The sequence below is a fragment of the Brachionichthys hirsutus genome, chromosome 1 (genome assembly GCF_040956055.1).
Source record: "Brachionichthys hirsutus isolate HB-005 chromosome 1, CSIRO-AGI_Bhir_v1, whole genome shotgun sequence".
Taxonomy (NCBI): domain Eukaryota; kingdom Metazoa; phylum Chordata; class Actinopteri; order Lophiiformes; family Brachionichthyidae; genus Brachionichthys; species Brachionichthys hirsutus.
Window position 1 is genome coordinate 9,759,089 of NC_090897.1, and position 22,551 is coordinate 9,781,639.

At 42.4% G+C, this 22,551-nt stretch overlaps 1 protein-coding gene across 1 annotated transcript; it reads right to left on the reverse strand.

Annotated features, from left to right (window-relative positions):
- Positions 1–1,067: 1,067 nt before the first annotated feature.
- Positions 1,068–22,385, reverse strand: LOC137895933 (inositol 1,4,5-triphosphate receptor associated 1-like). Its single transcript, XM_068741464.1, has 38 exons — positions 22,367–22,385; positions 21,556–21,669; positions 21,289–21,469; positions 20,708–20,766; positions 20,559–20,619; positions 20,316–20,474; positions 19,517–19,637; positions 19,386–19,436; positions 19,227–19,304; positions 19,095–19,151; positions 18,961–19,020; positions 18,655–18,710; positions 18,111–18,204; positions 17,906–18,034; positions 17,744–17,829; positions 16,750–17,467; positions 16,054–16,207; positions 15,322–15,353; positions 11,549–11,737; positions 9,814–9,920; positions 9,665–9,726; positions 8,847–9,020; positions 8,633–8,710; positions 8,498–8,541; positions 8,353–8,409; positions 7,795–8,247; positions 7,599–7,677; positions 6,953–7,073; positions 6,747–6,777; positions 5,089–5,229; positions 4,810–4,941; positions 3,962–4,115; positions 3,683–3,732; positions 3,254–3,388; positions 2,603–2,667; positions 1,915–2,013; positions 1,660–1,779; positions 1,068–1,230 (listed from the first exon to the last, which is right to left on the reverse strand). The coding sequence occupies exons 1-38, from the start codon at positions 22,383–22,385 to the stop codon at positions 1,068–1,070; spliced, it is 4,683 nt and encodes a 1,560-aa protein (XP_068597565.1).
- Positions 22,386–22,551: the final 166 nt, after the last annotated feature.

Below are 22,551 nucleotides of genomic sequence, written 5' to 3' on the forward strand. Positions count from 1 at the left end.
TGTGTGATATTTTATCGTTATAACAAATATTTTCAAGGTATTAAAAAATAACATGAATGTATTAATTAATGAGTTTGGATTTATTGCCCTGCTGAAGACACACAACATACGTCTATGTGTAAGAATATGTTAGAAGATGTATTACGGGGTTTCACGTAGTGGAATATAAAATCACCTCAAAGCAAATGACAAAAATATCATTTCTGGTAACTTTATTTAAAGGTAAAAAAAAATACAGGGAGCAAACAAAACATAGAGGAACACACGTACAGCGAAGATAAAGACAAGCCTCATATCACCGGGACAGTGCTCTCATACAAGAAGGAAATCTGTCAGTGCTCCGGAGACACAAACGAGACCCATTAAGTGCAAAACACTGCACCTAAGGAACTACTTTGGAATGTGCGTATGTTTGAAGTCTTTAAATATAAATTACAGAAATGCGACAACAAATAAAAACATTCCTTCATGTCCTACATGTTAACTATGTCTTCATCTCTCACAGGGATCATTATCTACAGGACCTGAGAGATTTAACAGTAGAGTGGCGATAGACGCAGCTTCTACTGTGGCACTTAATTGAGTCAAAGTGTACACAGACTACAACAATTTTTTTCGCATCTAAATTTAAATATGTGTGATCATCGCATGATATAATTGGTCCCTAATAAATAGAACTTTCTGCTGCAGCAAATCATCTATCAATATTCCAAACAAAATTTGAAGCGTCATCCATTAAAGCAGGGGTGTCAAACCTGTCCGGTGGAGGGCCGAAACACTCCAGGTTTTCCTTCCAGCCGGCCAATAAAGCAGGTGATTGTAGTTATCAACACCTCTGATTTGAGAGAAGGAACTCATTAGTGAGATCAGCTGCTGGAGAGATGGTTGGAAAGAAAACCTGGAGTGTCTCGGCCCTCCACTGGACAGGTTTGACACATGTGCATTAAAGCCTCCCAAACGTCTTTGTCCGACAGGGTGGTACGGCTAGAGGGGAGACGGCTGCCATTCTGCTATTCTGCTCCGGGGCTCTGTGGTTGTGCTACAGTCAGTCCACAGTCCTCATCTGCTTACGTTTCCTCATGTCTGTGGTAGTATTCAGTGAAGAAATTAAAAATGCTGATAAACAGACACATCACCACGACGAGCGTCAGGGCGATCCAGAGAATTCGCCGGCTCACAGAGATTTTGGGAGAAAACCGTCCGAGGAGAATTAGGAGCTCCTCCATCCTCCTGCAGAAATAACAACAGCTTGCTGTGTATATCTGACATGTGTTGCTGCTTATCTATTGAAATAAAATCATAAGCTTTAAATATCTAGACGTGATGCAATCTTGAGTGTGGCAGCATAAACAACACAAAGAAAAAACCCCACAGACTTGAAAGCATCAAGAGATCCACGCAATTACATTTTCTTCAAACTGGACTGGGAAATTATTTCTACATTTACGTAAATGGTGAGATGCATTACGGATTTGTTTTACTTGTGACCCTGCAAGGTTGAAGGTTAGGTACAAGGGATGGATGTATAAAAATACTGATGAGGATTTCTACATCTTTAGAAGTATTTGACATGATGTTAGGGAGAATGTTTATCAAGTAGTGTTCTCATGGTTCTCATGGCTTAGATGAGATTCAGTCTTTTTTAAAGTAGAACTTTACCTGTTAGTGTTGATTTTCTTTCCGCTCTCTTCATCCTTGAGTTTTGATTCTAACAGTGGGTTTTCCTCCTCATGCTTAACCTCCTGGAGGACTTTGCTTTGTTTCAATCCCTCCTGGTAGCTGCATTTGAAATGTCACAGCGGCGTAGCCGATTTTCACAATGCATGTGGTGATTTGTGATTAAAAAAAAAGCAACATTGCTCATCATACATTGTGCATTTGTGCGTAGATAAGGACCAAGGGAGAAGGCCTCACCCTTTATTGTAAGCATCCTCCTCAATCTTTGCTCTGATCTCCTCTAAGTTGACTGAGGGCTTGGCTGGCTCACTTTCCTGCTCCTGCACGCTCTTTCCACTGCATTGTTTCAGGTGGGAAAGAACAATCAGCCTTGGGCACCAGCACATCATAATATTGTTTTATAATGGACAAGCTGCAGCCCTGGCTGAGTGCTGCAGTGCATTACAGACACCGTCACAGAAGTGTGAGTACCCAGAGAATAAATGAAAAAGGCTTTTTGCACATTTGTTATTGCTATTCTCGGCTCCTCACCGAACATCCAGCTCACACACTCAAGAGCTCACTTTATAACCAGGATATGATGCGAGCCTTGTGTCTGGACTTTGTTAAACTATGTGCAAATGTTTTTGTTACAGCCTGTGATCCATCAGTTGCAGCAAGGTTTGAACATTTTTCATGCTTTCAGGGTTATTTTCATCTCTCTGGAGCGATTTGTTTCTCCCTGCACGACACATCCTGAAGGTCACACAAACATACCGAAAGGCCTCACAGCAGGACAAATGCTGAGATAAAACGGATTTCAAGTTCAGGTTTGTCTTGGCCCATTGTTTCAAAGATTGTGCAGCAACCTTGGGAATGAAGCTACAGTACGTGCACGTTCTTTACATGTTTGTGTGTAAGCAAATTGCAAGTGAGGAGAACTTACCATTCTGCTGCTGCTGCTGGTGCAGCCTCTGTGGGAGCGCTGCTTTTCACATCATTTGCTTCACACTGAAAAAGAGTTTTCAAACAGTCTTGATGCATTTACTTGAGTAAATGTGCAGCACCACAATGAGAAAATCTGGCCTTTCGAATACATACTTATAGTAATAGTTAATTAGCTAAGTAGTTGTGTAAAAAAGAATTTGCAATTTAGCATTGAGCTAAATACACATTAGTAGGCTGTCCATATGCATCCGTATGTTTTATTAAACTTATAAGCAGAGCAGGACTTTTGAAACGGTCAGAAGACAGATTTTCGTTAATTAGTGGGAAAAAATAAGCATTGAACAGTTTGTATAACAATTACAGACATTATAATTAAAAAGTATTTTTTCTTGAAAATACCTTAGTGAAGTACTAAAATGTACTCATGCCCTCGTGTACTTGAGGACTGAAAATTAGGTAATCTGTTACTACCAGTAAATACTAAGACAACATTTAACTTTCCAAAACTCTATCAATCCATTTTGAAATAAGCTGACTTATGAATCACGATCGTATCCCATAATACATATCATTCAGCAATCAGCCTTAGGACGTTCATCACGTCATTACAAATGTTGCCATGATATCCTGGCTGGACAGAAAGTCCTACCAGGACAGGAAGAGCAGGACCAGTGTTGGGTCCCATGATGGGAACCATCCCCACGGTGGGGGGAGTCTGACCCGGGATGTTCAGGAGGTTAAACTTTGGCACCACAGCTACGCTGACTCTCCGTCTGGGTAGAGCCTAGAGAGGAGACGCAACAGGAAATACACAAGAAACAGAAAAGGAAAGCGGAATTTAGATTTGTCCTCGTCAATACAGGGCTGTTAGCATCTAGCTATTACAGCCTTACAGGGCTGTTGCATGAAAATTATAATTAAATTCAGGATCAGGAGTTTCATTGCCAAGTGCGATTAAATGCTCTTGATGAGATATTTTGATGCAGAACATTAATTAGCATTTTTTTCAAAAGGGTCTTGATTGTTACAGAATATGTGATTTCAGCACTTAATATTTCAGCATCACAGTAAAACGTACCTTTCCAAGGGTGAGAGACATTGATCTCGATGGCCGTGAAACTCCATCGTCTTCATATAGACAAGGAAACACAAACTAGAGCATCATGTAATCACAAGAAACACTAATGCTTGGTGTCCCTCCTGAAGCAGCAGTGGTGAGGTATATGCTTTAGTTTTGGATAAATAAAGTATAAAATAATTCCCATTTATAAGCATGAAACTCTCGGGGGGGGGCTGTGATGGTTAGATTCTGGCTTTCCTAGGCTTGATCTACATGTGAGCCCAGGTCTGGTCTTACCTCCAGTGTCTACCGACCCACCATAAGAGCGATTAGAGTTCTGGTTGGCCAGCTTCTTGAACTCCATCAGCTCCGCATGGTCCTTCTCATACGTCCTCTTTAGATTTTCAACATATTGCATCATGACTTCTGTGGCCTTGTTCATACGTTTTTCCTGTTGCGCAAAGAAATGCCAGTCAATATATGTTTGCAGAGGAGCTTGATCAAATGGCCGTTTATAATTTAATTTAAGTGTTTACTTCTCCTCACTCCTTTTCGGACGGACAGATTTAAATTCTATTCAGATTTGCGAGATGGCATTGTAGCCGATTGATCCGCTTATTTTGTTATCCGCTTTTTATGAGATTGTGTATGTTGTATGTTTGTTTTATCTTTTAAAGTCAGAATAAAAATGCATATTATTATAACATTATTATAGTCGGATCTATGAACAACTATGAAACCAAAAATACAGACCCTGAACGGAGTCAATAAACTTCTTTTTTTTTTTTTTACTTCTATCTGCAAAACATAATTATTCAATCAGCTAAGCAATTTCATTTTTTAAACCATTGGAAATATCCTGTTTTTTTAAATGGAATTAATCATTCTTTTTGCCGCTTTGGTATTATAAATAGCGAAACATCCTATTATATTGTAAAAGCAGTAAAGTTGCTCTTTAACTGCTTTGGTTGGCAGGACAGCCACAACATCAGATAAAAATCCTCATCCATTTAAAAATGCAGCCAAGCAGACATTCCAGTGGCTGAGAGACATCCTGAAGGAGACAGTATACTTTAAACAATGCAGCAATGTCCCTGTCTGCTGGAAGCTAATCCTATATTTTCTGCCTGTTTATGGAGCCGAACCTGTCGAACTGCTCCGACAATCTCAGCTCTGCTGGAGAGCCGTGTTGCCAGACGGTGCAGCACCGCCACCGTCTCTACAAGGCGCTGATAGGCCTCACGCTGCTCCAGGTTCTGCCACTGAGGTGACGTCATCTGCAGAGAGCACAATAACGTTATATAATAGCAGCAAAACAATGTCCCTGCTGGATTTCAGGCTATAACATTTACTGTGAGACACATCCAGGTTATATTAAGAAGACAAATGAGCACCAAAGAGATGACATTCATTGAATATCTGACCTTCAGCGCTGCTTTAAACGCCTCTAGTTCTTTCTCTGTGTCCTCCTCAGTCAGGTTCCTCTCTCTATCTGCCTGCTTGAGCCTCATCTCAAGGGTGTAGTTATCATTACGAAAGGCCAGCGACAGCTGGATGAATGCATTCTGTGTGGAGGACGTTAACACGCAACATTAAACAGCGGCGGAATACATCACGGGAACGCAGAGGAAAAACATGCACGCCTACACAAATGTGTATCTGTGGGGCTGATTAGACAATACAAATATCTGTTTCTGTTGTGAGGGAAAAATCACACACCTTTGAGATCAGCATGGGGAACAAGCTGTGAGTTTGACATTCAACCTCTTAATGTTTTTCTAACTTGATCAAAGCCAGTCTACGCAGTTTTCCACGCCTGGGAGGAAATATATGACCTTTGATCGTCCTGATGTAGATGCATCCCTGAGGGAGCAGCGACAGGGGCTAAAGCACCAGCCTGAGCGTCACTGATGTTTGCATGAACTATACAGGAAGTCGCTCACGGTCTCTTTGGTACAATTGGGAACAGAAAACACAGTCTTGTTGACAAAATCCACCAAATCCAGGCGGGTACATTTTATGAGAGTGTAATTAACTACTCTGGTAACAACAGGTTGCTATAAACACTGAGATACACAAGGAAAAGGTTCAGAGTGAGTGGAACAAAATATCTGGCTGCGCCGTTTGAAACGGGGCTTGCCTTGAACACATTGGCTTGCTAAAGTAAATAGAACTGTTGGTGGTCAATTTTACGGCCCTCGCACACAATTTATTACCACTGAGTGAGTTAAGGGCCAGAAATTAGAATAATAAACTGAATGCATTTAATTTGGGAAGCACAACATGAAATTAAGTTTAATTTTTTTTTATATATATATATATAAATTATTTTTGCTAATAGTTTATATTACACTTAAACAGTTGCAAAATGATTTTAGTCTCTTGTTTCCATTCAGGCTTTTGTAAACCATCATCTTCCACCACCAGCTTGACGTTTTGGGAAACATAATCCTTTTTGCTTTTGCACCAGAGTTTGATCGTTCTCTGTTCAGCACAGAGACTGAATTATGGCATAATGTATTTTTTATACTTCAATTTCCTTACACGTGACATTTTACATTTTAAAGTGTTAAATAGTTAGATTTAAAAGTATGAGTAGACATGTTTAGATTTAGAAAGCACAGAGGATAGCTGTTTATCAGTTTCCAGTCAGTCACGTGAATTAATTATTGACTTCTGCTTCATATTTACACTCATGAGCGCCGCATCTCCTCAGGCTGTTTAAGGTCATGCTTTTATTCAGACAGTTCCAATCCATGTTTCCTGTCTCACGTTGACACTCACCTACCCGCTCGTTTCAAACTTCCTGCTTCCCACGTGTTCCCCTCCACTGCGATTGTCTGTCCCTCCTTGATTGTTGTCCACCTGCGTCATGCTATCCCCTTACATCGTGCCTATGTTCCCCCCCCTGCCTTTCTGTGCCAGGTCAGGTGCAGCGCTTGTTTCTCATGCCAGCCCTGCTCTGGTGTTTAGCAGTAAGTTCACCCCAGTTTTCACTCTGTCTGTTCTGATATTAAGGTGATTTTATATGTTTAATTTCAGCAGAAATAATGTTTTAACCATGCACAAATTTGATACCAACCTCGACTTCTTTTTCAGTGAGTGGGGGTGCACTGGAATTAAATCAGAAAGGAGAATGGTTAGTATGGTGAGAAATGTAAAAAAAAACAAAAACAAACAAACCTGTAAGTAGTAAAACTAACATATAAGGAGGGTTCATAATAAGTGAGTACACAGAACACACTAAAGGTGAACGTAAGCTAAAACAGCAGTAGTGCTGCTACACACCAGCCTGGCAGACCCCGGTGAAGTTTGAGTTTTCTCAGCATCACATCTGAAATGTTTGGCATGGCATCGGACTTCTCCCTGGCCTCCTCGCTCCTGGCTGGAGAAGTTGAGGTTCGAGGCCCTGAAGACAAAGTGATGCATAAATCCAGCGTGCAGAGATTTGTTTTCCCCTGAGAAGTTTCAAACGCTTTAACCGAACACTATTCACAAACACTAAATGACACAAACCAAACATGAACTACTGGTTTATCAGAAAGTCACGTTGAAATGTTTAAAGATGACTTGAGTCTGATTCAGGTCCAAAATCTGCCTTCCACAGCTCAATTCTTTCAAAAATAAATAAAAATACAAAATCATTTCATTTTTTTTTAGTCTTGTGTGAAAACATCTTTGGCTCAAATCCTTTAGCAGTCATGCCATCTGCTGATGGAAAGTGGAAACAGCATGTTTAACGGTTGGGAGGTTGCCCGTATCGGGAGGCACAGAAGAAGAAAAAAAGGAAACGAGACCAGATTATCGTTCTTTTCTGACCGGATCAGATCCTCTCCGAGGTTCAGGAAGTGCACACCCTTGGCAGTGGTGCTGAAAGTACTGCTGATGGTACTTTCTGTCTTCTAGGGTCGAGAGGACAAACAAGGACGAGTACCTTTCTCCTGTTCAGGCGCTTCGCTCAAGTCTGGCAACTTGGATCCCACTATGCTTTGGTTACGCATCAGCTTGTGATCCTGTAAACGCAAAAGCACACACATAAAAACAACCCCCAACAACCCCCCCCACCCCTCCCCTCCAACACACACAAAAAAAACATTTTACACAAGCATTTGACTAAACTGCTGCTTTACCTCTTTGAGTTTAGAGAATTTAAGCATTCCTCCCGGCTGGGTGGGGAGGTCCTTGTACCCTGAGGACTTGAAGATGTCCCTGGGCTTGTCCTCGAAGACATCCTCTGATGGAGGAGAGAAACTTGGGGCTCCATTTCTAGAATTATGGCTGCCTACAGTATCCCAGGAAACAGCCCTCATCAGTGGAGGAAACGCTCCGATTGTCTTGATCTCTGCAGTACAGGGGGCCTGCTGAGTTGGGGGCCGGGGGACAGGCTTGGCCACCCCTGTGGCCGGAGCCTGGTTGGTGTTTCGGCCTGGACCAGCTCCTTCGTCCCCTTTACTGAGTGCTGGAGGACTCTTAGGTCCAGCCGGGTCATGATTCTCCTTCTGAACAGCAAAGCGGGGCGTTAGAATCCCTGATGACACTTTCCTCTTCTCAGTAGGCTTCCAGTCCACCAGCAGCCGGTTCCCCTGAAGAATCAAGACAATTATTGGTCTGTTTAGCACCACTGTCTTCTCCGATCATAATAGATAACAAGGACACGTTAATAACAAAAACAGATTTGCTTTTCTGACCTCCTGATCCTGAGTCGTTGTGTCACAATGTTCTCGTGCTGCAGGAACCTCTAGATGCTGCAAGACGTCATAATACAGCACAGTAAATAATAAAACATACCATCTTTAAATGTTAATAGCTCATTAATGATAATGATTTCCTTACCTGCCCGACCAACTGTGTGCTGACCTGGGCTCCCTCTGTGGGTCCTGCAGCAGAAACAGGAAATAGCGTTTACATTTATCCACAAATGTAAATAAATAAATGGTTTCATCTGGTCCGAAGAAGGAAGCACAGCACCAGATTGAGGCGCGACGCTCAGCGAGCTGCTTCTGGATGAACTTGGTGACGATGATGGCGTCAGAGTTGGAGAAAGACCTGCGTTCAATGAATGAATGAAACCTCAGCGAGTCTGGGTGACTTTTGACCCTTTTTAAACGGTTTACAACGCGCGGTCAGACTAATAACACAACGGCTGGTTCCCAGAATCCTGGTGTGCAGTAGGCTGAATCACCTGTGGGCGATTCGGTGAGGCTGCCGGTGGAGCGGCGGCCACGGCGTGTTAGGAAGCGGTCGCTGACCATCTTGGCCTGTTCTAGCAGCTCCAGATTCTTCTGTCGATCCTCGTCTGAGAGCTGCAGCTCTGGCAGCTTGTCTTTCACCAGGTCAATCATATTACCGGTGCTGTCTGAGAAAGACACAACACAAACGTGCACGCCGAAAAGCACACAAACAGTCAAGTCTAGGCTTGTTTGCCTGCTTTTAGCAGATTAAAATCAAGACACGAGGCTATAAAATGCAAGTGTTTATACACAAGAAGTTAACAAAGTCAGTGTGAACTTTTGGATTGGAGTTGTGGACCAGAATAAGTCCCAGATGGGCTGCAGCCAATAAATCACCTGGTAAGGGTCGGCTGAGCCATAGACGTTTTTAACTCCATCTCTAAGGGCAACAGGCTAAAAAGTAATCAAAGCAGTGAAGGAATTTGAAGCATTTGGGAGAACTCACAGACAAATTCCTCTCACTGGACACTGATGACCAAATTTAGCTGAAATGTAGTGAAGCTTCGCATTAAATTACACAGCATGTGAGCGTGATTTTAGAAAGTTATTTGCTTCACACAGTGAGATGAAAGCAGTTTTAAATCTGTAGCTGTGGCTCCATGAACAAAGGAGTTCATGGAGCCACAGCTTTAACTGAGAAGCATCAGTGCTTCAGTGCTGGACTAGGAAACAGTGCTAATGATAACATTCAAATAGTTCTCATAGTGTTGTGGTTACAAATAGACCATTAAAAATGTGTGTGTGTATGTGTGTGTGTGTGTGTACGTACCAACTGTGGTGATGGGTCCTCCAGGCAGGTTTCGGGCCAGGCGACTTCGAGGACTGTGTGGCCTGAGAGAGGAAAAAGTCATGATTCAGACATTCGTTTCTGTTTGCAGTTCAAGAAGAAGAAAACTCTGTGAGTAATTAAGACGGAACCTGTTCTGCTCCAGGGGCCGTCCGTCCTGCTGAATAATATCGGCCTGCTGCGGGTAAATGATCGTGGGGGCCGTCATGATGACAGCTCGACTTTCAGCTGGAGTAGCCTGCAAAAAACAAAGCAGGATTAAAACAAGGATTAAGAGTGACTGGCATAGGTAATCAATATTTTTGTTTACATTTAAAGATATCCTGTGCAGGATTTTCATTGAAATCAAACTCACCCCACACACAGGATTTAGCAAAATAGCTAAATTAATTCACTTTCGTAACCCTCCTGTTATCCTTAAATATTACGGACACATTTTATCCCTCAAATCTCCCTCAAATCTCATGACCTACAAAGCCTGCCTTCTGGTTCCATCTAAGATGTGAAGATGGAGACAGACGCTGGTCTGGAAGAGAGGAAGATCCATCTTTATGATTGAAGCAGGATTAACTACCGCAGACAGATTTCACTCAGGTAGCGTGGCCGAGTGGTCTAAGGCGCTGGATTAAGGGGGTGTGGGTTCGAATCCCACTGCCGCCAAACTGTTCGGTTCAAGAACCGGTGAGTCATGTTGACCAGAAGCAGCAGATGTCGCAGACGTTTCCTATCGTACTGTTACAAGCAAAAAATACGATTTTGCAATATGCCACAGATTATCTGAAAATGACAATTCACTACTCCTACTGTACTTTCAGCTTGTCCTGTGACGCATCATCACAGCGAGTTAACTTTCTCGACTTCACCCTGTCCTTTGCATCGTCCGCCCCAACACCAGCCACTCTCATGTCCTCCCTCACTACGTCCATGTATCTTCTCCTGGGTCGACCTCTAGCCCTGTTCCCTGGCAGTTCCATCCTCAGACCCATATAGTCCCTGTCTCTCCTCTGGACATGTCCAAACCATCAAAGTCTGGCCTCAGCTACATTCAAAGGCAGGTTGTCCTGGTGACGAGTAATCAGTCAGAAAAATCCCAAATCGTTGCCCAACCATAAAAGCTCAGTAAGCACAAACTGAAGTCAAATTCTTCTTCCCCGTGAGGTCCTCTCAAGGGTTTTGCACCGCACTAGAATCATGTTAAAAGTATTTCCTTTGTTGGTAATGTTGCAGGCTCTGTGAGGATGGTGGATACTTTAATGGAGTTGGCATACGGCCTGGGGATTAGATTATACACGGTCATTATGCTGCAGAGAAGTTTTATCTCTGTGTTAATGAGATGTTGCAGCAGCAGAAGAAGCCTTCTGAGAGAGAATCTTAATGTTGAGGATGCTCACGCATTAAAGGGACAGTCCACACAAATGACTAAAGGCTTGCTGTCATGCACACAGTTTGGATTTTACTTATTCATCTGTGAGATCCCCAGTTTTTTTTTTCTCGTCGTACATTCCCAGAGGCTTTGAGAGCTGATCTGATGAGTTTACAGAAATTTCCCAATTATCAAGCAATAATTGTTAGGTCTCATTTTTATTTCTTGTTCAGGAATGAATGACATTATAAATAAACATGAAACATTCTGTGGAGAACCACAGAACCAAAAAAGTAAAACACTCTAAGTCCCTTATATGGAACACAAAACTGAAGGATCTGAAAAAAACAACCTCTTTGTACTCACATTCAATGGAGGACTCAAAAGATTATACTGCAAAATTGAGAGCAGCATTTTGAAAGCAAGAAAGATCTTATTGTTTGAAACCACACGCCAGTAGCAACATCGGAATGGATTCCATTCTGTAAGGAGCGTGCACTCACTGTACTGGGAGAGCTGGAGGAGCTGTCCACCTCCTCGGGGGAGTCTTCATCTTCCTCAGGCAGCGTGGGCATGGTGGGAGGGCGGGAGGCGTAGGAACGGGTGTAGGGTAAAATGAAAGGTGTCTCAGCAGCAAAGGTCGTGTCGAAGAACTCCTTGGCGTTCTGACCACCTGGTTCAGGAGGTGACTCCTGCAGCGAGCAGCGAGCGAGATCAGACGACTGCACATATGAGAACACAGACACATCTGCGTTAATGCTGAGGTCGCAGAGCTGCAGTCAGATGAGCCGATGTGAAGGGAAGCCTCTTATACGTTTTCAGTCATTACATTTTTCTATGTGAAAATGAGCCACACATGAATGGAGAGTTTTCTGAAAGAACCCACAGCTAAAAATAGTAGAGGAAGAACAGCTAAACCCTCGCCGTGCACAAATCCAAATATAACCGCAGCTATTTTTTAGCTAATCTTAACTAGGATCGTACGTGTTTAGTGTTCATATGCATGTTCAAACTGCGTCATAGCATTTCCCTCCCTTCTTGCAAGCTCTGGGTTTTACTAGTGATGACATCACTGCTGTTCTCTTACCCTTGCTTTTGTACACCTGTCAAGTTCACGTGCATGTTCAGAACTTTATACAGACTGAAAAACATACACACATCCAGTTCCGGATGTTTAGGCCATACCGGATTTATTACAATGTGGAAAAACTCTGCTTTATTTTTTTAGAGTTTTTATGACACTTTACACCCATCTCGTCCTGGCATCCATTGAAATGGACATGACATATACCATTAAAAACACGAGTTAGCAAAATAGTGCTTTTTCCCCACTTTGTTTTTATGTTTGAGAAGAGTCAGAATGACCAGGCAAAGTTTAGTTTCTATAGTCATTTCAAGTGATCTGCAGCAGCTTCATGGCTCACTAAAAATTAAAAGCCCCACTTTCGTTAAATAAAACAATGTGTGCACCATACAGTATATGAACAACCATGAACTTTCAGTTCTTCCCTTTTTAGCAACAGATTCATGCGGTTCATATAAATCAGATTTCCCCCTTTCAAAGAGTGCGGTGCACTCAGGATGTGCACAAACCGTTAGCATATACTTAACGCTAAATCAGACCCCGTTTGTTTGTTCTCTCCAAAAATAGAAACATTTCCATATGCATGACCGGCACCGATATGGCTTGGTTTTTTCTGCCAGTGTTTGTAGTCACATGAACCAGCTGATGGAGCATGTGAAGTGAAAATCACCATGAATTGTTGGTTATTTCAGAGGAAAGGCACGCAGCGCCAGAAAACGTGGCGTTCTGTTCAGTATCATTCCAAACATGACGAGCTCCAGGGAAGAAATAGGGACAGAAAAGCTGTGAGTCATCATGGAGGAAATGGCTTGTTTAACTGACGCTGAGCATATTTCCTGACTGTAAGAATACTGTCATTCCAGATTAAACTTGCTCCTCTTTTTCAGTCTTCAGCCAGATTCAACAGCATTCACAGAGCACAGACTTTTTAACACAGTTTTATTGAAATGCTGCTGAATTACCATGCAAGGAAAAAAAAATCTAAGATGTGTTTTCAGCTGAATAACACATTTAATTTAATTCTCATGCTCTGAGGTGTCTTCTGCTTTTCCTGGTGTTAATTATCAAATTAAAGCAAAAACTATCAACTTTGAGGTCTGTAAATTGAATGATGAGAGTGAGTCACCAGTTATTTCTCCATCATGGAGACTTTGGGTGACAAAAAACATTTTCTAAACTGAATAACCAAAACATCTTGATGTACTATATTGTAATTAAATCACTATTGTTGCATAGCTTTTTTATATTGCTCTAAACATATCCTAAACACAGTGATGACAAAGGCAGAATAAAATGAGCTTGAAGCCTGCAGAAGCCTCGACGGTGCAGATAGTCTCCCCTGCAGACCCTGAGACTGAGATAAATGGGCGGAGTAATTGAATCGCACTGATTATTTCCTGTGAGACAGAACACACACGTCTGACCACAGAGAGCCCCGGCACCACCACCCCGCAAGGATACACAAAACTTGTTGTAACAGTACACAATCCTGTATTTGTCCATGACAGCCATCAGAAATAGCTTCTCATTGCAGCCAGACCACAGTGTCTCCTTCCTCAGATGAGATGAGAGGAGCATCACCCTCCTCCCCTCCTCCGTTACACAAGCCCGTTCACTCTTGCCATATTAGTTTAAAATTTGGTGGTGTGAACTGAAGCACAAAGTAGTAGAGGAAGTGGTTGCTACACAGACCCCCCCCAAAGAAATGACAGAACAGGACACAGGAAGTGAGAAAGAAGAAAAGAAATGGATAGAGAGAGAACATGAAAACAGGCCCACTGTGTGGGAACAGATAAATCCACTGTAGGAATGCACGATCACACAACAAATAAGGAGGACGGATGACAGCGACGTTTGCTCCCACACGATCACCAACCAAACTAACCCCAGCGGTTACAAATCAGACTGACAACTGTCCAAGGAAACACCTTTGTGCAAAGTTTGACACAGCTAACAGATAGAGCTGAACCTCCTGCAGCAGCAACATGTCCAACTAAACCCATTAACCCTTTGAAGCCCCAGCGCCGATCGTCTGAACCTCTCCACGCAGAGCATGCACATTACCTGAGCCCACCACTAGCACTGTAGAGAGACACACACACTCCTGCTGATCCCTCCAGCTCAGGCTGACTTCAGACGGTCAAACTGTCAGGCTCAACCTTTCCGTCAGAAACGATTCTATCCTCAGGGCTTTTCCTGCCTTCTCCCATCCCCTCAGTTCCCTGTCTTTTTTTCAGCAACAGCCTCTCTTTCACTCCTGGGAGCTTTGACCATTTAAGGAGAAGGGCTCTGTGTGCCTCTTTGAGCTGCTGCTCGTGTGTGCGTGTGTGTGTGTGTGTTCATCCCTATACTAAAACCTGAATACAGTTATGAAGGCATGTTATTTTTCTGCCGGTTTTCTTTGTTTTTGCTTCTCTAATCGTTGTATCGGAGCCGTATGAGACTAATTGGTGAATGTTGTTATTCAAGGGTGTGTTAGTAGGAGATTGAAAGATAGTGTCCCCCCGATGAGTGTTTATTCTGTGGCCTAAGAGGGGGCTATGCTTCCACTTTGGAACTCTAGAAAGTCATTACTGCTTGTTGCCCTGCATTGTCAAACTTTGCACCATGTGTGTTGTTTCTCAGTGGTCAGAGATTGAGGGTTGCTGTGCTGGTGATAGGGTTATTTGCATAATTCTAACAGCTGGGATTCTCTTGAATGTTGTGGGGAAAAGTATCTGATGATCACAGCAAATTACAGCATCACAGATTAACACAGATTAACACAGTTTTAAGGGGACAACTTGTGCAAAAATGTCAGATGTTCTTATTCTAATGATCTTGACTGAATATTATGATTGAAATGTTTCAATCAAATTTATTGATTGATAAATATCTTTAATAAACAATTAAAATATGTACTCGCCACACAGTTTGTTACAAACCATTTACTCAATGCTAATAAAATTAAACTACATATTAGGTATTATTTTCAACAGTGACTATTGACTAACTGGATAAATAGACCTGATTATACAGTATCAGGAGCCTCTATGTGAATTACTGTGGAATTGAATTGACATTTAAACTCTACTTTATCTTAAGTTGTCCAACTTTGAAGGCAAAATGTCAGCCCAAAAAACCCACAACACAATACGTGAAATTATATTTTACTGCAGTAGAGCGGGGGGGGGGGGGGGGGGGGGGGCTTACCTTGCTGCAGCTGTCTCCGTCTGTGCCGCCTGCTGGAAACAGAGATGGACAGCTAGTGAGGACAGTCGAGTCGCATTTAATAGGACACCGAGAAAATGTCCAAACAAGAAGCAGAAAGGAGATGAAGATTGCAGTATTCAGTTTTGCTGTCCTGTGAAGCTGTTGCTGCAGCATGGCCGTCACTTGATTGGCATAACTACTGTAAATCTAGTTTCAGGAAGTATTATTCCCCCCCCCCCCCTCACAGTCCTTTTAGGTTTAATCCAAGCTTGTCAAATTAGTTGAATTGGTATTAGTATTATTTAGTTTTTGTTCCCTGAAGCAACTAAAAGTCTCTAAATATTGAGTGGCTGAACTTCAGGCAGAGATCAGGAAGCTGCTTCTTACGAAAGCGCTGATTTAACCCAACCAATTCAAAAACATTTTGAGTGACCTTTTACCTATTTTAAGCATTGTTAATTAAAAAGGGATTTAGCTAGAACTACTTGAGCTTTGCTGTGTTTAGATAAGAAACTAATTCTGACCTCCGCAGTTTCCCCCCCGGGCCCCTTGGAGAGATAACATACACTCTCTCAGAGCTGGTCTCTCCTCTCAATGTAATGTAAATAGCTGCTTTATTTTCAGGCATCCTCAGGGAATAGCATTAAAAAGGAAGCAGCTTTGTGTCATCTGTGTCTCACAGTGTAGATATTAACAGCAATAGCACTCCGTGTTTCTGTAACGCCATCCTACCGTCCCTCAGACGCTGTGGATGCTGAGTGACTTCAGGGATTACAGGACATGGAGGAGGACTGTCCATTCTTTCTCCGTCTCCAGGCTCCACATCTGGCGTCCTGCAGCGTGCAGCATCTGTTCCAGGATTGGCTGTCAGACCGAGGCCTGGAGGCTTTCAGAAGAGAGGTTAAGACAAAAGATCAACTTCATGCTTCATGTGAATTTAAATCAAATTAAAATATCAAATATTTCAATCATAGAAAGGCCACAAGTCGGATTTAAACCTGAGACCCTGTTGCTGTGAGGCAGCTGCGCTTACCACTGCGCCACCGTGCAGGTCACGGGTGTTGCTGGAGCCTATCCCAGCTTGCTATGGGTGAGAGGCGGGGTACACCCTGAATGTGTCGCCAACTTCACAATTAACTAAAGACATTAATCAATTAATGTTAGCTAAGGTGAATCTACACCCTATAATATTATCCAAAATGTGGACTCGAACCAAATGCCTAACGCAATACAGTAGAAGAATTGATTTCAAATTATATATTTTCATAATTTTCCTGTTGCATTTCCAAACAATTTTACATTCAGGAAAATTAAGACGTAATCAAGCAATATAAAAACATAATGCGATTAGTTACCACCATTAACTAGCTGCGTTTTCATGGAAATTCACCATAAAGTAAACACAGAATTGTTTTTATTGACACGAACCTGATTTGGATTTTGCTCTGTGATTCTGGCCTCCACAAGGTTCAGCTGTTCTTCTGTGTCGGCTGCTCGGTTCAGAGCCTCCTCCACCCTCTGGGTGAGGCTCTCCATCCTCACTGTCACCTGGCTCACCCTCTGCTCGCTCTCCCTCACCAGCTCAGCGGTCTCCAGCGCGCCGTTCACCATTCCCTCCATCTTTCTGAGGCTGGCCAGGAGCCCGTCTGTGGTGACCTGAAGCTGGGCTTGGTCCACCTCTGAAGCAACTCCACCTCCAGGCTCTGTTTCCACTGCAGCATCCCTCTGATGCTTCGCAACCTTCTCCACAGTTGTGCCTGGTTCTTCTCTCTCGGTGTTGGTTCCCCTGTCGATATGAATAACTCTACTGCTGTGTTTTTGCTCAATGATACTTTCCTGTGCAGATTTTAGAGAGGCTTGCAGGTGGAGGACTTCCGCCCTCATATCACTGATGGTCTGCTCTGCTTTCTGGAGCTTTGCTTGGGTCTCAGAGAACTCTGACTGGACTTCTTTCGATCGCACTTTAGACCCCTCTACGCTGCGGGCTTTCCACCAGTTCACCACAGCCAGCTTCTTGACCTCGTGGATCTGAGCCTGGCCCCCAGTCCGGCTTGGCTTTGGCTCCTTTTGCTCCCAGGTTCTCCGCTGCTCCTCCTTCTCTTCTTTCTCCTCCCACACACATTCGTGTAGCTCAAGCTCCTGTAGCCTGAAACCACCACATCTTTATAAACATGTCCTTTACACACTGTTATGTCTGTTGTTACCAGGGGGTACTAAAACTGCACTTAACCCTGATACAGTCTAAGACAATGAAGATAGCAACTCACATGGTTTGTATAATGGAGATGTCCCTAAACGCACCACCACAACCAGACAGCCCTTTTATTAGCGGGAGGAAGCTTCTCAGAATACAGACCAACATCAACTACATCCAGTCTTTTACCTTAACAGGACAAAGGAGAGTAAAAAAAGACTCACATACACATTGAAAAGCTGCTGCTTGATGGTTTGCTGCTGTCGGTGAGGAGAAGGCCTCTCCAGGGGTTTTGGAGGCGCAGGGTCAGAAGGCTGTGCAACACAGGAGACATGAGACAGATTCACACATGTATATATTCATGCCTGACATTGTCTTCTGTCTTCTCACCCTCTCTGGATACTTATTTTGCAGATGATGAGCTATTTCTGCAGATTTGATCCTGTGGATGATGCTCTGAATGTCGTCACTGCGTGTGTGCAGGGCTGGAAGGCTGATGTCATCCAGAGCTCGGTGATGCTGCAGACAATGAAAGAAACATAAAACAGACCACCAGAGCCATGAATGAGAACCGACGGACGGCGATACCTCCTACCTGTTGCATATCCTTCATCTCGCTCTGCAGAGAGCGGCGGTTTGGAGGGTCTAGACTGTAAAGGCTGTGAGGACCGATGCAATGTCGATCATACCTGCCCGGAATACACACGAGAAACGGTTCATTGCACCAAAAGGGGAATTAAAATGTACGGATCACAGTATTTCTATCAGGGGAAAAAATATTCCAGTTGTTATTATTACTGTAACATTTAACATGTCAAACATATTATTTTTATCATAACAATCTAACATATTTAACAACCTACCATATGTTTCCACCAGTTATAAACTAAAAGGCTATGAGTCAGCCCTAGTGATTAAATGTTTCCCATAGCCGCAGCATTTATTTATGTTATCATAGTAGTACTGCCAATTTTTGGATTAAAGATATTTATGAAAGAAAATCTGTCTCACAAAACTAGATCTGTGTGGTTCAATTATTTGTATTGAGGCACAGAGGGTAATTTCTTTTAAACTTCTACCCCGCAACAAAAGTAAAAACATGATGACATACATTAGATACTATTATTATTACCATTTACCTCAACAGAACTTGATGTGAATGTTCCTGTAACCTCACCAGCTCTGACTGGAGGCCCTGCACAACCAGAACAAAGTTATTGTGTCAATATCATCAAATCTATTCTATATAGCTACTTTGCTCACTATCTATTCTGAAATGACAAGGCTGAAGAGTTTATTGATTGTTACAATCACAGTTCACTTATCACTTTATAATTCTTACTAATTTTACATGATTAAATGCACTCACATTTTTCTAGATTATGACAGGTCGTGAACATTTTCCACATTTCAAACTCTTTTCTCTGCTTTGTGACAAACCGTACCTCAATCATGCTGTGATTTTTCACATGAGAACTCTTCATCCTATCCAGAAGAAGGTCCTTCTGCAAAGGAACATTTAAAAGTAAGTCAAAATTAAGGTAGAAATGAGTGAGCTTTTGATATCAGATGAGGCGACCTTTGCGTTCTCCTTGTCTCTCAGCATCATCACAACCAGAGTTTCCTCAAGTTCAGCCTGTGAACAATTAAATGTGCATCTCGTAGTTTCAGCAGAGACAAACAGAAATGTGCTTCACTGGTCTATTCCTACCCTCAACTCCACAGTGACCTTCCTCAACTTGTTGGCATTATCTTCCGAACATATCTTCTCAAATGTGAGTTTTTCATTCTGTGTGGACACGATTTTATTTCATGGAATAACATCAGCACTAGTTTTCAGGAAGGACCTGTGTTGTCATAGCTACATTACCTTGTCTTCAAGCCTCCTAATGTGAACCTTCAGACATTCCACCTCATTGTTCTGAAGAGAATAAGGATTTGGAGATAAATATTCAGCAATAAAAGGCATCGGACCTAAAGGTGAGCTCCGGTTTGTGATACCAGTTTGGTGCAGCTGGTCAGGGAGCGGCTCGCTCTCTCCTGGGCCTCTTTAAGCATCTGGTGGGCCTCCTCCAGTTCCTCTGACAGAGATGTGGCTCTCACTGCCGATCGCTGAGCACTGCTTTATCCCAAACAGCCAAGACATGAGCAAGAACCAGGATTAACATGAATTAAGATGTGAGCTGAACCTCGTTACCTGAGGGGATGCAATGGACAACTCCATGGATGCAGGAGGCAGGAGAGATGAGGGTCCTGCAGCACCCCCTAAAACCAGGCTTTATAAAAACATATTTCCCTGATATCCCTCAAAACATCATAAAACAGTCACTAATTTTACTGTAACATCTACGGCCGATGATGTTTTGCTGTCCTTCTCCCCAACTTAAAGGTCCAAATTCACTATTTTATTGAAATAAAGTGAATTGGTCACGTGAAATCCACAAGTCGCATAATTTCATCTTGTCTTGATCACCAGTAAAAGTGGTTTTCACAGTCAAGAATCTACTGGCTAAGTTCGAAGATGTCGAATCACTGTTTTATTTCAAGCCTGTAACTCTGAGGACATTTTTTAAAGAGACGAATGTGAGGCGGCGTGAAAGATGTGAGCACAGATGATCTGACTCAGGCTGCACTGCAATCCAATGTAAGTGAACACTGACATGTGAATGTCTGTCTTTTGTTCCCCCACGCTTCTTTTTTACGTCGGAAGGAGCAAGTCAGATGTTATGTGACGTTCTTTTGTGTATACCTGCATAGCATGCCTGGAGTGAAACTAAGCAGGGAGCGGTTAACCCTTCACCTGGCGAGCTTAGCTCGGAGCTCAGTGCTGTCCAGGGTGAGCTGCAGGTTGATGTCTTCACACTGAGCCACGGTCCTCAGCAGGCTGCTGTTCTGCTCACTCAGCTTGCGGTGAGCAAGCTTTAATTCGGCCACTGTGCCCGACAGATCTTTTTCATCACTGGAATCAGATAAACTGTTAGCAGTGCAGGATGTCCACTAACCGGTCGTAACACACACGCATTAAAAGAGTGGAGTAACTAACCAGGCGCATTGGTGACACTCTGCCGAGGCAGCTTGACCCTGAGAACCCGACAAATCCAACCCTGGGAGGAAACACGGGTTCAGAACGTCACCATCTGATGTTATTGAAGCATAAGCCCCAGAAGTGTGCAGAAAACATTTGCCGCCTACCATTTACAGGCGTCTTAGAAGAAGCTGGCCAAGATACGTGATTGTCATCCTCATCAGGGCTGAAACAGAGGAGTCTCATAGAAAATGTCCATTTGTTACAAATTTAATGAGCAATATGTTAATTTCATCTGACCGTTTTCTCTGCAGTTATAAACAATGAAAACTGACATTAAAACATTTTAAATTTAATTGACATTAATTTAAAGGAAGTCATCTTTCCTTCTTTTATTTCTAGGATTTGTTGTCCACTACTGAGCAGTGCTAAACCTGAGTGAGTGTTGTCAGCTTCATTTAATTAGCATTAAAGCTATAGCTTCTTAAAATTTAACAAAAATGTTTTTGTTGAATTTGCCTAATTTAATCAGGACAGTTTTTTTTAGATGATTCTAATACTGCTTATTATATTTGGCTCTATTTAGGGTCTCTAATTCACCTACGGTAAATTGTTATGAGAATAAACCAGAACATTCGGCAGAAACAAGAACCCTTGCTGACGCAAAAGAACATGGATGCTCCACACAAAGGTCAAAGGTCAAGGAATTTTAAAGACCATCTGTAAACCCTAGTGCTGTGTTACCTACCCATCCTGGCTGCACTGTGCGATCCACTCTGTCATGGTAGAGTGGAATGTCTCTCTGCTCACGTAGGAGTCCCGACACTCAGGGTCAAGCAGCTGCTGGAGGCTTGTCAGCCGGTCCTGCTCTGTACTCTGAGACACCATGGTCTGCAGGTACTGGATGATGGTAGAGGCTAACACCTTTCCTGGAGAGGAACAACAACAAGAATGCTTCACAGTTCATGCAAATTACATGAATCTGTTTTGTTGAAATAAGCATAGGTTTGTCTACCTGTGTTGGAGGTATTACATGCCTCATACATAATATCAAGGAGCTGATGCTCAGAGAATGCTGCCGTGCCTTTCTTGTCCTCATCCCTCGTACCACAGCCGGGTGATTCCCATACTAAATAGACGCAAGGAACAGTTGATTTGGTTGTTGAGAGTTTGTCAGAGAAGATCTCAAAAAGAGAAGATTTTATAAAGTGGTGAATAGGATTGACCTTTTTTCAATATAACCATCCATTATTCATAAACTGCTGTACAGATTTTAATGCACATGTGGGAAGGAAGGGAATATCACATTTTAGGGTGGATATATACAAATAAAGGAGCAGTCAGGAATGTTGTTTAACATTTTGAACATTGCAGGATGGATAATTTTTAAAAATATATTTTTTTGTCAGATAAGCATATACTACTTGGATTACTAGGAAATCGATCAAAAGGATGAAGCATGTGCTTCAGAAAACAATTAAATTAAATTTGGGAGTGGATACAGATAAAGAGCCAGAACCATGATTTTCTGCCAGTCAATTTAAAAGATCACAACACAGACTTTTTATGGTGCCCCCCCCCCCCCCCCACACACACTTACATACAAATTACATAATAGTGTTTTTTTTATCGGACGTGGAGGAGTGGATCATGTAACAAAAATGGAACCACTGAACGTGAAAGTTCATCCTGTCAGATACATGATTTCAACATTTCTTTTTTATTTTATTTTGCAGTGCAGACATTCTCACGGCACGTGTCTCATTGATAAATAGATTAACCCTTCTAGTCAAAAATATATCAAATATATAAACAAATTATCTTACCTTGACTGCCATCAGACATTGTGCTTGCTTTTCTTGAAGCGATTCCTCCAGACTACAGCACTCCTACATGCCCTGACTTTCTAATAAACACCCAATACATCTTATCCATTTAATATTTCTAGAAATAAAAAAAAGAAAACAAACACAAACACATATAAAACAAACAAAAGCAAAGCATATGAATG

Coding starts and splice junctions, on each gene's coding strand:
- LOC137895933 (XM_068741464.1), bottom strand. Junction 16,208..16,749: donor CAGAGCAAAATCCAAATCAG/GTTCGTGTCAAT, acceptor CTCTTCTGAAAG/CCTCCAGGCCTCGGTCTGAC. Junction 9,727..9,813: donor CGGCCCCTGGAGCAGAACAG/GTTCCGTCTTAA, acceptor TTCCTCTCTCAG/GCCACACAGTCCTCGAAGTC.